General features: G+C 44.6%; 1 protein-coding gene across 2 annotated transcripts in view; it reads right to left on the reverse strand.

The window, feature by feature from the left end:
* The window catches only part of ptpn4a (protein tyrosine phosphatase non-receptor type 4a), a 76,658-nt gene that overhangs the window by 29,535 nt on the left and 30,848 nt on the right, over nt 1-16,275 (reverse strand). For both annotated transcript variants that reach the window (XM_075478955.1, XM_075478954.1), the window contains exons 2-5: nt 12,154-12,308; nt 3,234-3,341; nt 2,815-2,857; nt 2,154-2,232 (exon numbers count right to left, since the gene is read on the reverse strand). In XM_075478955.1, the coding sequence (XP_075335070.1) occupies nt 2,154-2,232; nt 2,815-2,857; nt 3,234-3,341; nt 12,154-12,291 (368 nt within the window). In that variant the 5' untranslated portion in view covers nt 12,292-12,308. The remainder of the gene's footprint in view (nt 1-2,153; nt 2,233-2,814; nt 2,858-3,233; nt 3,342-12,153; nt 12,309-16,275) is intronic.

The raw sequence follows: 16,275 nt of genomic DNA on the forward strand, positions 1-16,275 counted from the left end.
GCGCCAGGTAGAAAACTACCACTAACCAGAGCAAAACAAAAGGAAGAGGGGGGAGAGAGAGAGAGAGAGAGCCCAGGCTGGGCTAGGCAGGAGGGGGGAGAGGCGTGTGTGTGTGTGTGTGTGTGTGTGTGTGTGTGTGTGTGTGGCCGCGAGAGCATCAGCAGAAACGGAAGCAAAGCAGAGGAAACGAGGGTCACGGTTAGAACTAGCACCTGAGCAGTCAGCTTAATTCAGACAATCAGAAAGGGGAATATGTCTTCACGGTACCTGACCTGTTCAGAGCGTTCCCGTGTCCCAAAACTCCAGACGAAATACACAATCCACACTCGATAGCGTTTGTAGGCCCTACAGTTCGGGCGTTTCCCTGTTTATTATCCGCACTCTCTCTGCAACTAATGCTAGCTCCACCACACATAGAACACACCGTTGCGCCCTCGACTTGAATTGCTCACTTCCACATTTACTACGGGTGACAAGGCCCGCGTGGCTGCTTGTCCCCAGCTGTGAACGTAACATCTCGCTCCATTCATGTTGCCCCGCGTTTCCTATTTAATTATTCATTTATTACACTACACTACATTAAATCAAAAATGTTATTTTACAAATTTTATAATCCGACATTTTTAATTGACGTGAGCGCATCGGAGCGAACTGGAGCGGAGCGTGGAGCTGTGAAATATGGTGAGAGTGGAGAGCGATTTTCAATTCAAAAGCCGGAGCGAGGATTTCGCTCCGCTCCAGTTCGCTCCGATGCGCTCACGTCAATTAAAAATGTCGGATTATAAATCCGTTCACATGCTCTGTGTGGTGCTAACCACCACACCGCCGTGCAGCCCGTATTGATTGATCATTTGATTTAAAATTTGTTTATAAAAAGGTAAGATCTACTACAGAAAATGTTTTATGAACATACAATTTAAAAAATGTCACATGCAACTGTGTGTGGTGGCACAAAGGCACTAATTTAATATTAAATTTACATTCTAACTTACCTGACAAAGTTTTACACTATAGTCATTATTTCTATTAGCAGTTTCTAACAGGTAGTAAGGTCATAGTTAGCTGGTAATTAGAATTCTGTTACAATTAATTAATCAAATGTCCTTTTGCACAGTGAAGCTTGATCTAAACATCTGTGTAACTAAGAAGCAAATCTGAAATGACCACCAAGTGTACAAAACTTAAGTGTACACAACGGCTCACTGGGACCACAGCAGCTGATACCGCTCTGCTTGTGGCGTCTTTACTTCGGTTTGTTTAAAATGAATACAACAAGCAGCTCACTGAGAAAGACTCGCTGACAGCACCATTCTTAATAATACAGCATAACATAACGCACTCAGTGGGGTTACATGGCACTGAAAGGAGCAGATCATTGGCTAAATTACAATAAGAATGAGTTGAGCAAGGGTAATTATCCTTGGATATACGGCGGCGAATGAATCGGATCAGAGGCACAAAGCATATCATACCCCGGTATGATAGGTGGCACTGTACCCATTTCAACTATTGCTAATGGAGCCACTTCCGGTGGCTCCACTCTTCACCACCACTAACAACAACAAACTCAGACATTCGAGAAAGATGGAGAACGAAGAGCAAGATGAAGCTACGTCCCTCTACATTTGGTCTGTGATGAGCTGCTTGTTGCACAAACGCGATGCACAACGGAGCATTCTCCATCGCATTGTTTGTTTCTTTCCGACGGCGACAACAACAGTGATATCGTCTCCTTTGACTTCCGGGTCACGACCCCAGGAAAAAATATCAAGCATGCGCAGAACGCAAAGTCTAATTCACCACTTGCTTCAGCGTCTACAAGCAGGTTTATTTTGACTTTCAAACAAGTTATCTTGGGGTCTTAATCTGAGTAACTCGATCCGATCCAATTTCTTGTCCGATTAAGGTGTCTACATGCACTTAATAACTCAATCTTATTGTAATTTAGCCAATAATCCGATCCTTTCAGTGCCATGTAACCCCACTGATTGAGTCCAACGTCCCCACTGTCATTCATGGTAAGATGAAAAACATTTCCTCAAACCAAAAGCAGACCAAGCAAGCATGGTGGTGCTGCAGTGCTGATATCAACAGGTGTAATCCAACAACTCACCAACCTTCCAGTGGAAAAAAAGTCAAAGAAAACCTCTCACCGTGTGTATTCTTCCTGAAGTTTATTGGGGTCTGTCACAAAGAATTTGACTCTGAAGCTCAAGTTGTGTGGAGACCCCCCTGGCAGAATGGTGATTCACAGAAAGGAGAAATACAACATGCAGATTTATGAAAATGAGTACAAACTGTAACTGCACTGCATGAAACCAAGAGATGAGGTCAACAAGATATTAACTGATAGAACAATATGTTCTGTGTGGGTCCCATAGCATTTCATTTTCTAAAAGAATATATGGTTTACAGGTTAGATAAAACAGATCAGCCACCATCCACTGGCTGTATGGACTAACAAAAAAAACAAAACAGTGATATTTTGACTCTTTGAGTCAAACAGCCGGCATGAAAACAGAGCAGTCTATGACTATGTTATCAAAAAATAAGTCAAATACAGCAGAGTTCAAATTAAGTTTAATCATCGCTTACAGCACATTGAGAATTGTATATGACACTAGGCACTGGAGACTTTTACTGGAGGCAGGGTTTGGATTGTTAACCATTACCGACTGCTGCCTCCACCGGCTGGAAAAAATCTTTTAATCCAGCATTCAAGTTTGACTTGAGTGAACTTTGCTTCTGGACTTTCTGATGTTTGCTTATAATGCAGCAGTTAAGATAAGATGGTGTGGAGTGGATGTCACCTACTTTTTAACTGTTTCCTGATGGGTTTATTGGGATCCAGCCAGCGCTGTAAAATATTCATTCAGAGTCACTTAGAGACACCATAAAGGATAACCACACAATCTAAATTATTCAACACGTCTCGCACACGCACACACACACACACACACACACACACACACTAGAAATACTTGCGCACAGATGCAAATCAATACGGAATGTAGATGTTTAATCTTGTTTTCTGTCATTAGATTTGCTGTAATATCATATAAGTTAACATATGTATAAACACACATCCACATAATGCTTCATTTGGGAAAGTTATACAATTTTGTAGCAGAACTAATAGACAACTTTCAATTTGAAGGAAAACACACACACACACACACGTAAATACACACAAATACACACTTGTGCAGACTGAAAACAGCAAGCATACTAACTGGTGCATCTGAGGCATCATCAGCCAAGTGCAGGCCAAAGTAGTCTCGCTCAGTCAGCTCCAGGTGCTTAAAGACTGCGTCCAGCAGCACCTGGCCAGGATCGGACTTCTGCAGAGAAGAACAAAGAACACAGAATGAACTTGCTGCTCAGTGGGTCACTTGGTTCGGAGGTCTGAGAACTCTTCTTTGCTGCTCCTGAACATGCCAGTGAAAAATGTTAGAGAACAGTGAGCGGGCTGAATCCGTTTTCCCACCGCAGACATCTAAATTATTTAAACTCACTGCTGCAGAAACATTGCACTTACATAAAATTCATCTGTTATTCACCCATGTTGAGCCTAATTTAATATTGTTCCAACCCCATGGAGAAGAACAAGTTCATGGGATTAAAAAAATGAATGCCTGTGGCCTTCTTGTGTGCATTTGTCCATTTTGCTGTGTGACATAAAGCAGTGGAGTAAAGTTATAAAGCCCAAAAAGCACATGCAAACACTGTGTAATGTTTGCTTTATTGACTTACAGAAAACCCAGTTAGAACAACTGGCACTATATTAACAAACTGGCTTGCTTTACCCAACTGGAAACAGGTGTTTGACACCAAAGGTTGTGTGCTTGATTGGGTTGTTTTAATGCAGGTACAACTGCTAAAATTAGCCGATCAAATTCTTTCCCATTCCAATTATTACATGTTTTACCTCCAAGGGAAAAAGCTGTAAGCTCCAACAACATGATGAGATGAACAGGTTCCGATAAGCACAACCTTTTAGACAATTAGGGCAGTTAATTATTTTTGACTGAACCGCAGATGTTAGCCCCAAACAATGGGGCAGAGAGTGAACTGCCAGCTGTCCTGAAGACGGCTAAGGTCAATCTGGTCTCTTTGTCCGCAAGTTTTTGCTGTTTCAGGGCCTCCAAGCGAGACATTACAATCATTAAAAGTTTGTTTCAATAAAGATTAAGTGAGCTGTGCCCATTCTCACAGGTCCGAATGCAGCTTGTGCACCTGGGTGTTGAGTTCCTGTCAATTTGGATTGGAGCTGGAGCCAATAAATACCCACAACAACAGAAGGATCATTTGCCGTGGACATGTTTTGACATTCATCATTGAAACTACATCCTGTCTGATAAGCTTGTGTAAAGCAATGGAAAGAACTACACTTAGAAAAGGTACTGTGAATTGTATGCTTTAAAAGATCACAGTCATTTTGCACATTATGATTTTATCTTTATTTATTCATTTAGTTTTAAACACACACAAAGGTACGATGGTGGCCACACTTCTGCACACAACTTACAACCAAAAGCGTTCAAATTAAAGCAGCTGTCCAGAATTGATACATTCCATTGATATACTGGAAGTATAATTGAAAGTAAACAGTGGGTGGATTGTTCTATCCGTGGAGGTAATCCAGTGTGTAAAATTGAATAAATAGAATAAATAGTGACCCCCTGTAAAGGGTTGAAAGCACACTTAAAGTGAGAAATAATTTATCCGATCCACCATTAATATGACATCATTTCCTGAGAGTGCAGGACAGGCGAGAGGATAAACTGTGGGACCAAAAGTGGAGCAGAAATTCACATCTGATGCTGCAACTTTTAGAGACTGAGAGTGTAACTCCATCAGAGCTCCCATGGGAGAAAAGAGACACACAAACACAAACACAGTTACGGCTCTCATACGCTGATCCCCTTTGCCCTGGTGACACAGATTTACCGCACAGCATGAGTGAGTGTTGGAGCATCAGAGGAAATGATAGCTGACAGTTGACATGGCAGCCCTTTAGGAGGACTCGCAGCGAGCTTGTGTGTGAAGTCGACTGCTGTCGTAGCAGACTTGAGTGCGAGTCGACTCAGTGCTCATTTACTCAGATTCTTTTTTTTTTTTTCGTTTGCACACTCATCTTCTGTCAAATGGTGCAAAAAAAAAAATCTACCACTAAAATGGCTTTGAATACTTTCTGCTACTGTACGAATTGATGGATTTCCAGAAAACCCACAAAATATGATGATTTGAAAAATGTGTCTGGAAGGAGAAAATGAAGTGAAAAAAGACACATGCCTCCAATGTAATGGTTCTCCATGTGAGGCTACAAACTGTGTGTTTAAGCTTCTTGTCCTTTGTATGAAGTAGCTTTCAGCTGGATGTGGGAGCCCTCTATGCACTTTTACACTGTGCTCCCACCTCTTAGGGACAGCTCATGGGGTAGTGCTCAGTCAGAAGCAGTGTCACAAAGTGCAACGCAATGCAAACTAACAGTGATACAAAGAAAAAAAGAGCAAAAGAATGCAAATGTAAGAAGAAGACAGAGAGTCACAGAGAGGAAAAAAGAATGCATGGAAGAAGAGAAAGAGAGTGATTGACGATGCTACTGAGTGAGACAAACGCTCTTTGTGCAGTCTGCTAGCACAGTGGACTGAAACCGTGTCTGTGTGCGTGAGAAGAGAGGAAGAAGACATGGTGATCGAGAGCAATCAGAGCACCAGAGATTGGTTGAAAGAAAGCGGGAGTGAAAGAGAAAGATGCAACGAGAACTTTTAGACCCTCAAAAGTCAAAAGACACTGGGTGAAGTGGCACTTAAGGGAAAATCCCAGAGTTTTTTCGGTGGGTATATATAAAATTGATATTTTTTCCTCAGGAAACGCAACTGAGGTGTTCAATTCCGGTCCTCGGGACCCACTGCCTTGCATGTTTTCGATGTTTCCCTCCCCCAGCACACCTGATTCAAATGATCAACTCATCATCAAGCTCTGCAGTGGCCTGATCAGGAGCCATTCATTTGAATCAGGTGTGCTGGAGGAGGGAAACATCGAAAACATGCAGGGCAGTGGGTCCCGAGGACCGGATTTGAAAAACACTGGCTTAAGGAATGAAGGAAATTCAGGAATGTGTGAGGAAGCTTGTCCAGACAGGAAAAGAACCACATGAAGCAGAGTCACTCACATCTACATTGGGCCTAGAAGATGCACACAATCCCAGCAGCATGTTTCACGGGTAAAATCATACCCAAACTTAATGGTAGATTTGGAAAATGAGTGTATGGTTAGGGTCATCTCAGTTAAAGAATAGCCTGCAATGTTTTTAAAAAAAAAAAAAGGTCTAAACACTTGAGACCTGCACTACATGACCAGTTTAATGGTTATTCAGCTTACAAAATAAAAAGCTCCATGTACTTTATCCACAAATTAAGCTTCGATACATTGCAAACAATGAATGACTATTAAAATGAAGATAAACATTGATGGGAAAAGGCCCACACAGAAAAAATTAATAAGCAGCACCCATGTAGTTCAAGTCCACCTACTCAAAATGTGCGACACCAGCACCTGCCTAGAACCAAAGCAGGGCAGCTGTAGTGTTTATTTCAGCTCCTTCAGTCACATAAATGCCTCACTAACTATAGCATCACGGAAATCCTGCTCAAAATGTTCAAGATCAAAAATGCAAATACTCAAATTTCAGGAACAACACTTTTATGTACAAACTAGTGCTGTGATCAATACCATGTGGACCGAGAAGTCAGGGTGCCCTGAAAAAGGGACAAGACAAAGACTTTGAGGAGTCAGGATCTGAGACTGAGACAACACCAAATTTGTGAAGGTCAAGACCAAGTCAAGAGCAAGACTATAATATATTGAAACAGTGACAAGACTTTGGTCTTGGTCCTGACTTTTTCTCAACCCATCAAGAGTATTTCAAGACAAAGACAACATTGAGATGCCAAAACCAGCTCCAGACAAGCATACTCTTGAACTTGCAAAGATGAGGTACAGCTCACACCCACATGAAATATTCACATTCCAACAAAATACCCAGAGAAACCAAGTTCAATTCAATTCAATTTATTTATATAGCGCCAAATCACCACAAATGCCATCTCAAGGCACTTCAATGACACAGTTCAATTCAAACCAATCAGAGTCCACTTCATAATACAGAACCAATTCAAAAACTATTTTCTAGCTAAGGAAACCAACAGACTGCACTGAAACTTCTTTAGATTCAAATTAGATTCTTCTTAAATGAACCGGTCTTTTGTCCTGCGCAGCACATGTGCATGTATGCACTGGTGAACTGTGAGTAATATCTTGATCGAATATAGGGCTTTTAATGAGGTTGATTTTAAGTCTGAGAATTTGTTTTTGTATTTCTATGAATAAGCAAATGATAAAGAAGGTAAAATCACCTGAACCATCTTTATTGTAGATGGCCCTCAAAGAACACATGCTCTAGGATTTGACTGAGTAAAAAGTTATGCTGACCTGACAATATCCAACACAGGTATAAAGTGACTATCTACATTAGCTACATATCCTAATGCCACCTGTTTCCTTTCGGACACAATCACTGCGGTCAGTGAAATGTCATTTGAATACTGGCAATTTGAACCCAGAATTTAAGTATCATCTACAGTAGCCAAACTTTGAAGAGAAACTCCAGAAATTTAAACCATTTAAGGGATGAAAAAAAATGACTCTTTTGGCTGAGCTGATATACCAGGAACTGCAGCCAACAGACAGATGGAATCTCTGGTTACATCTGCAGGCAATTCTGTTGGGATTTGTGATACAACTAGGTACAATATCAAAGACTATATTGTTTCATCTTCTCTCCAACAATCAATAAATGACTGTTGTTATTGAAAATGTGTAAAGGTATGACCTGTCTAACCAAACATGCCCTATAGGTTCTTGTAAAGTGATGTTACTTCACATCCAAAGCATCTTTTTAGACTAACCCTGTTCATATTTCTCAAAGTAAAATAGAAGACCAACTATATCCATGTCTGCGTTGGACCAAAAGGTAATTGCAGTCAGAGGTCTCATTTTGCAATAAAATACGCCGTTTCAAAGGATTATATATAATTTTTTACTTTCTTTTATCTTCAAGTCTTAAATAGAAGCTACTTCATCAATAAATAGCTCTCCCAGATGTCCAAATATTTATGTGGCATGCAGCAGTCACTATGGTTACCTCTTTATTCAATATGAATAAACTGCCTCTGACCTTGCTTTTGTATCAATGAAGAGGAGGATAATTTGAGTGCAGGTCTTTTTCAAATGTGTTGTCATTAACAAGGCTTTCAAGCCGCTACAAATTCTGTTTGTTAACAGTATTATTTAAACTAAAGACTTCCTATCAGTAAGATAATCAATACAAGCCCTTATATGCAGACAAGCTCCTTGGTTTCCATGACAGTAAGTGACTGCTTCTGGATTTTCACTCTCCACTAGAATCACAGCCAGTCTGCCAGAGAGAGGATCAATAGAAGTATTGTTCCTCTCAGGATGGCTTGCCTTTCCAGGAAGTTACTGCTGCAGTAGGGGTCTGATCAATGACACTGACAGAGATCGACTCAGACCGAGTCATTCATTCAGCAATTTGCAGGAAGTGACTGGAATAGGGGAACTCTGCAGCAGACAGAAAATTGCTGCACAGTGGTTAGAGTCGGTCGTCCAATAACCGGAAGGTTGGCGGTTCGATTCCCACTCTCGCCACTCAAAAAAGATTGGTAGAACTGATAGCTGGAGGGGTGTCAGTCCACCTCCTTGTCACGGCTGAGGTGCCCTTGAGCAAAGCACCGTACCCCCATGCTCCCCGGGCGCTTCATGGCTGCCCACCGCTCCAGGTTGGCATCTGTCTATAAGTGTGTGACCCTGTGCATGTGCATGTCAGCAGGTGCCAACCTGGATGGGTTAAAAGCGGAGGACAAATCTACCTTCGGGTATAAATAAAGTCACCTTACCTTACCTTAAAATTGTGAAGGGAGAGATGCATCTACAAACTCAATTTTTCAGAAAAGATAGGAGGCTTTAAAATGCAACAAATTTTAAACTATATTTTAAACAGATATAATGTCAAAGCAAACTATTTTCAGTGTCTTAACTGACAAACTTCACTGTAATGAGAAAATGTAGACAAATGTAGAATTTGTTGCCAGCAACACAAAATGTTTTGAGCAGGGAAACTAAACACATACAGGTTCCTAGATTATAGGAATAAAAGTGTTCTGGAAGACTCTACAACTAGCAGATTAATTGGTAAAAGGCGAGGGTGTCAGGATTAGGTGGTATAGGAACCTCCACTTGAGCTTTGTTTTTGTTTTTTACTCAAAAGCCCCTGGCTGAGCACCGTGGTTTTAGAGTTTTGCCAGGTGAGCAAGAGGGTGGCCATCCATGGCTTCTTCAAGCCGTGACCTTCAGCATGAACTGGAGTGGTTCATGGCTGAGGGTGAAGCGGCCGGGATGGAAGTCAGCTCTTCCAAATCCGAGCCATGGTTTTCAACCAGAAGAAGGTGGAATGCTCTCTCCTGGTCGGGGGAAAGTCCATGCCTCTGGTGGAGAAGTTTAAATATCTTGGGATCTTGTTCACGACCGATGGCAAGTTGCAGTAAGAAATGGACAGATGGATTGGGGCTTTGTCAGCAGTAAATGAGGACACTGCTCTGGTCCGTTGTGGTAAAGAGGGACCTGAGCCGGAAGGTGAAGCTTTCAGTTTACTGGTCCATCTTTGTTCCAACCCTCTACTATGGTTCACAAGATCAGAATAGTGAAGAGAATGAGGTCAAAGATACAAGCAGCCTTCCGTCGGAGGGTGGCTGGGATCAGCCTTAGAGATAGTGTGAGGAGCTTGGCAATGTGGAGAGCCTTTGCTTCAGTGAGTTCTCCTTTGTCCTTGTACCTGTGGGTTTCTTTGAGTGCAGCACCTCCCTTTATAAGCCACCCCTCGCCCTAACCTCTTCCCTTTTGCCAACTTCACTTGATGGGAGAGGTGAGCTTTGTGGCTCTGTGTGCTAGCTGCATATACAATTTATATATACTAGCTTAAAAACTCATTGTTTGTCATTTCTTTTGTGATTTAATTGTACAGACGCTGTTTCGGGGCATACCTCTCATTGCATATCTGTGTGTGCCGTACATGTTTCCATGTATGTCTGTCTGTGCTTTTTATTGCCCTTTTGCCAACTGCACTTGATGGGAGAGACGCTGTATCGGGGCATACCTCTCATTGCATATCTGGGGCAGACCCAGAACTCACTGGACAGATTATATCCACTCTGGCCTGGGAATGCCTTAGGATCCCCCCAGGAAGAGCTGGAGAGTGTCGCTGGGGAGAGGGATGTCTGGGTTTCGTTCCTGGGCTTTAGAGTCATTTGGAAAACTCTTTTCACTCAACACAGCAAGCTGCTGCATCCAAAGATGTAACCAGAAGTTGTATTCCACAAGAAGGAAGCCATCCTTAATGAGAGTTGGTGAGAGTGAGTTGTATGGCTTTGTTTTTGCTGGTATTTTTAGTGATTATAGGACTGTTTAGGTGAGTTTGTCTGCTGAATCTGCTAGTGTGTCTTGTCCTGCCTCCACCTCTGGCACCCTCTATATTTTCATTACCCCCTACCCGAACCAGGGTTTGAATCCCATTCCCGCTTATCTTACCTCTTTTATTTCTCCCCCTACCCGAACCAGGGTTTGCATCCCCACCCCGCTGTGACTGGTGTGCAGTTGGTGAGAGGCTGAGGTAGCTTGTGGCTGTAAAAAGATGGTTGTTGCGGTGTGAGGAGCAGATCTATATAGGGAGTATAGGGAATTACTCACCGAGTCTGGTCCTTTATTTTATTATTTATTTTTTCGTTAGCACAAGTTTCTTGTGTTTACCTTGAATAGGGATGGCTCAGGTAATCCTGAAACATCCAATAGTTAAGCTGCTATAGGCCTAGACTGCTGGGGGGCCTCATCTGTCACACCTTTCCTCACTTTACTCTCTTTATGTATATGTGATATTATTGTGGTCATTAACATGTTTCCCTGTTCCAACAGATATCCTTTGAATGGTGTTACAGTGCCGCCGCGGCCCCCTTATGATTATTATTAATTAATTGAATTCCAATTGGCTTGAATTGGACTTACTATCTAAGTGCCTTGAGATGACATTTGTTGTATTTGGCGCTATATAAATAAAAATGAATTGAATATATTAATTACACACAGAAACGTCAGAGTTCTCTGAACACAAACCCATCGCAGATGATCAGGAGGACAGCAGAGACGTGTTCTGACATCAGATGAGTTCACTGATATGGCTGCATACGTTGGAAAGTTGATCAGAAGACAAACAAATCATTTCCTTTGTACTTTTGTCAAAAATGAATGAACAAATTAGATATTTAAAGTTTGATGCATTTTAGAAAGCTTGCCATTTTTTCTCAATAATATGAGTAATTCTTTTAGTGCAAATCACACTTTAAAAAGAGCAGAAACGGAAAATTGTCAGGTTATCACCAATCAACTCATTGAATGGCACATACACTTTAACACGTGCATTTCTGCAGTTATACAAATGTGCACACTCTAAGACCTCCACAGCAACAGGATGTGGTCTGTCAGAAAACAATGTTAAAAGAAGAATTGTATTTTCTGACTCAAAGGGAATTTCCCAGCTCATGTCTTCTAATATTTGATCAAACACATGATGACAGGCATACTGTCAGTCACAAGCCTGCTTGTCACCTTGTCTGGAGCACATGGAACACACATATTTTCCACCACCTACTCTTGCATCAATTTGAGGTGGAGATATTTACAGCAATGGAAGAAGTGGAGGAAGATTGTGACTTAATGAATATATTTGCTTTGTGACTTAATGAATGTATTAAAATGGTTTTGCATGACTTTCAGAAAATATGTGATATGTACTTTCCAAATTAATAGAATCTTTTTCCATCAGCAAGACTGAAGAGACTCAGTGGGTTTACTGACAGGGCCACTGTGTGAAAATAAACAGAAGGCAGAGACGGTGTACCAGAAATGGTGGGAAAATTTTACAATACTGATGTCTAAAATATCAATAGTTGCTTTGTCCTTATAGCCCAGGTCCTCATCATTTACAGCAAATATACACAGGAACTTAAGAGCAGTACTTACATTGACTTTGAATGCCTGGACAGTGTTGTCCAGCAGCAGTACGTTGCACACAACCTGTGTGTGCTGCCTGTCTCGCTCCAGCTCCGTCGCCCGGACATTGTAGGATCTGCCAGCAGGCAAGCGGAAGCGCGCGCTCATCACGCTCTTACCAGGGTCTGCAACAACCAACACAGCAGAGAGGAGAAAATGATGAGCGAGAGGAAAAAACAGAATAAAGAAACATAGCTGTGTCCCCATGTTGTGGTCTGATCTGTGAAAACGGTCTGTAATGCATACATAAAGTCTGATAGCATGCTTCAGGTAACAAAAAACGAATTCTTACGCTGTACAATTAGGCAACGTACAGTATGAATTTGGGTATTTTCTTCCACATGCCTTAGTGAAGGAAGCCAGGCACCAATGCAAGTCTGTACAAGCACGGTGCGGCAGCAGAGAATGAGTGCTTCATGAGAAAAAAATGTCAAAGAGCCGGCTCGCTTCTATAGGTTCTATAGGTCTTTTTCAGGTCTCTGATTTGATATATGGAAGCAGAAATAAACTATTTCAATTCTAATAACTCCAACATGAATTTGAGCCTTAAATTCATTTCAGCATTTGAATCAATCTATCATCAATATTACTGACTTGAGAGGCTCGTGATTGGCTGGTAGATGATGGAACTGCACAGTTATGTCTCTTATGCTCTCAAGTGCAAATAATTAACAGTTCAATTTTAAGCTACTTAATTCCGGAAGCAGTCTGATCCTCTCCCTCAACAGCAAACAATAATTATAATCACCACAATTAATTAACGTTGCAATCCTTTGATGAAATTTGTTGAGAGTTCCACAGGATTTCTTCTCATTTTGGCGTCGCTGCGGCAGTGTTTTCAGTCGTTTGGATATCATATGCCATTAAAAAGGGTTCTGCCCTTCCTGTCCACCTCCAGCCTTTATTATTTTCATGTGATCTGCCACGACATGAGACAATAACCCCTGAGGGTTCATGGGCCCATCATCTAGAGCTGCTGCATTTGTACTGATGGCTCTGTGTGAGCAGATTTGTTTTTTATGTAGTGAGGGCTCTCTGTGTATCTTAGCTGCTTGTCATAACACATCAACACAAACCCCCATGACCGCTGGCAGATGGCGTGCTCTTTGTCGATGCATACTCACACATACAAATCTATACTCACAGCCACCAGTAACAGCCAGACAGCCCACTTTCTCCCCAACAAACATTCAGGCTACATGTTTAACATGGAGAAGATCGCACTTACGGGATGATTACTTCTTAAAGCGATTATTCTCTTTAAAAATATCAAGGGTGATCCATACATAAAAATATGATAGAAACTGTCCTGAAGAAGCACTTTTCGCATTCAGCAGCACCTCAGGTCACATAACATTCCGTATTTTCCGGACTATAAGTCACTCCGGAGTATAAGTGGCACATGAGTTGGAAGTCTGCTGATAGTTTGTGACAGAGGCTGTTGCGTTGCATGAAGCGGTAACACCAAGAAGGCCCGCCTGCAAAGTAATTTCTATTCATCTTCTGGCAAGCACCAGGGCGTGGAGACGTAACTGCGCCGTTGAGGCGCCTCTCCCAGCAGCGCGTTGTTCAAGCACCGACCTGTGGCCTCGGTCCTGCAGCTATGGCCATCTTGCTTTCAGCCTGTGATCAGCTTTCTGCTGCATATTTTATCCATCCATCCATCCATCCATCCATCCATTATCTGCCGCTTGTCCGGGGATCGGGTCGCGGGGGCGGCAGCTTGAGCAGAGAAGCCCAGACGTCCCTGTCCCCGGCCACTTCCTCCAGCTCTTTTGGGGGGACCCCGAGGCGTTCCCAGGCCAGCCGAGATACATAGTCTCTCCAACGTGTCCTGGGTCTTCCCCGGGCCTGCTCCCAGTGGGACGGGCCCGGAACACCTCACCAGGGAGGCGTCCAGGAGGCATCCTAACCAGATGCCCGAGCCACCTCATCTGAGAGCCCAGACACCCTGCGGAGGAAACTTATTTCGGCCGCTTGTATTCGCGATCTCGTTCTTTCGGTCACTACCCACAGCTCGTGACCATAGGTGAGGGTAGGAACATAGATTGACCGGTAAATCGAGAGCTTCGCCTTCTGGCTCAGCTCCTTCTTCACCACGACGGGCCGGTGCAGAGCCCGCATCACTGCAGACGCCGCACCGATCCGTCTGTCAATCTCCTGTTCCATTAGTTCCTCACTCGTGAACAAGACCCGGAGATACGCCTTCTCCAAGTCCACAAAACACATGTAGACCGGTTGGGCGAACTCCCATGCACCCTCCAGGATCCTGCCGAGGGTATAGAGCTGGTCCACTGTTCCACGGCCAGGACGAAAACCACACTGTACCTCCTGAATCCGAGATTCGACTATCCGGCGGATCCTCCTCTCCAGTACCCCCGAATAGACCTTACCAGGGAGGCTGAGGAGTGTGATCCCCCTATAGTTGGAACACACCCTCCGGTCCCCCTTTTTAAAGAGGGGGACCACCACCCCAATCTGCCAGTCCAGAGGCACTGCTCCCGATGTCCACGCGATGCTGCAGAGGCGTGTCAACCAAGACAGCCCTACAACATCCAGAGCCTTGAGGAACTTAGGACGGACCTCATCCACCCCCGGGGCCTTGCCACCGAGGAGTTTTTTTAACCACCTCGGCAACCTCAGCCCCAGAAATGGGAGGCCCCATGTCCGAGCTCCCCGACTCTGCTTCCTCATCGGAAGGCGTGTTGGTAGGATTGAGGAGGCCCTCGAAGTATTCCCCCCACCGACTCACGACGTCCCAAGTTGAGGTCAGCAGAGCCCCGCCCTCACCATACACGGTGTTGACGGTGCACCGCTTCCCCCCCCTGAGCCGCCGGATGGTGGACCAGAAACTCTTCGAGGCCGTCCGGAAATCGTTCTCCATGGCCTCCCCAAACTCCTCCAAAGCCCGAGTTTTTGCCTCAGCAACCGCCGAGGCCGTGTTCCGCTTGGCCTGTCAGTACCCATCAGCTGCTTCCAGAGTCCCACTGGCCAAAAAGGCCCGATAGGACTCCTTCTTCAGCTTGACGGCTTCCCTCACCACTGGTGTCCACCAGCGGGTTCGGGGGTTGCCGCCACGACAGGCACCGACCACCTTACGGCCACAGCTCCGGTCGGCCGCCTCAACAATGGAGGCACGGAACATGGCCCATTCGGGCTCAATGTCCCCCACCTCCCCCGGGACATGGTTGAAGCTCTGCCGGAGGTGGGAGTTGAAACTCCTCCTTACAGGGGATTCCGCCAGCCGTTCCCAACAGACCCTCACAATACGTTTGGGCCTGCCAGGTCTGACCGGCTTCCTCCCCCACCAGCGGATCCAACTCACCACCAGGTGGTGATCAGTTGACAGCTCCGCCCCTCTCTTCACCCGAGTGTCCAGGACATACGGCCGCAAGTCCGACGATACAACCACAAAGTCGATCATCGAGCTGCGGCCTAGGGTGTCCTGGTGCCAAGTGCACATATGGACACCCTTATGCTTGAACATGGTGTTCATTATGGACAGTTCGTGACGAGCACAGAAGTCCAACAACAAAACACCACTCTGATTCAGATCGGGGGGGGCCGTTCCTCCCAATCACGCCCCTCCAGGTCTCACTGTCATTGCCCACGTGAGCATTGAAGTCCCCCAGCAGGACGAGGGAGTCTCCCGGAGGAGCACTCTCCAGTGCCTCCTCCAGGGACTCCAAAAAGGGTGGGTACTCTGAACTGCTGTTCGGTGCATAAGCACAAACAACAGTCAGGATCCGTCCCCCCACCCTAAGGCGGAGGGAGGCTACCCTCTCGTCTACCGGGGTAAACCCCAATGTACAGGCGCACAGCCGGGGGCAATAAGTATGCCCACACCTGCTCTACGCCTCTCACCGCGGGCAACTCCAGAGTGGAAGAGAGTCCAACCCCTCTCGAGGAGGCTGGTTCCGGAGCCATGCGTCGAGGTGAGTCCAACTATATCTAGCCGGAACCGCTCAGCCTCGCGCACCAGCTCAGACTCCTTCCCCAGCAGAGAGGTGACGTTCCACGTCCCAAGAGCCAGCTTCAGTAGCCGATGATCCGGCCCGCCAAGGTCTCTGCCTTCGGCTGCCGCCCAGCTCA

Source organism: Odontesthes bonariensis, chromosome 12 (assembly GCF_027942865.1).
Source record: "Odontesthes bonariensis isolate fOdoBon6 chromosome 12, fOdoBon6.hap1, whole genome shotgun sequence".
Taxonomy (NCBI): domain Eukaryota; kingdom Metazoa; phylum Chordata; class Actinopteri; order Atheriniformes; family Atherinopsidae; genus Odontesthes; species Odontesthes bonariensis.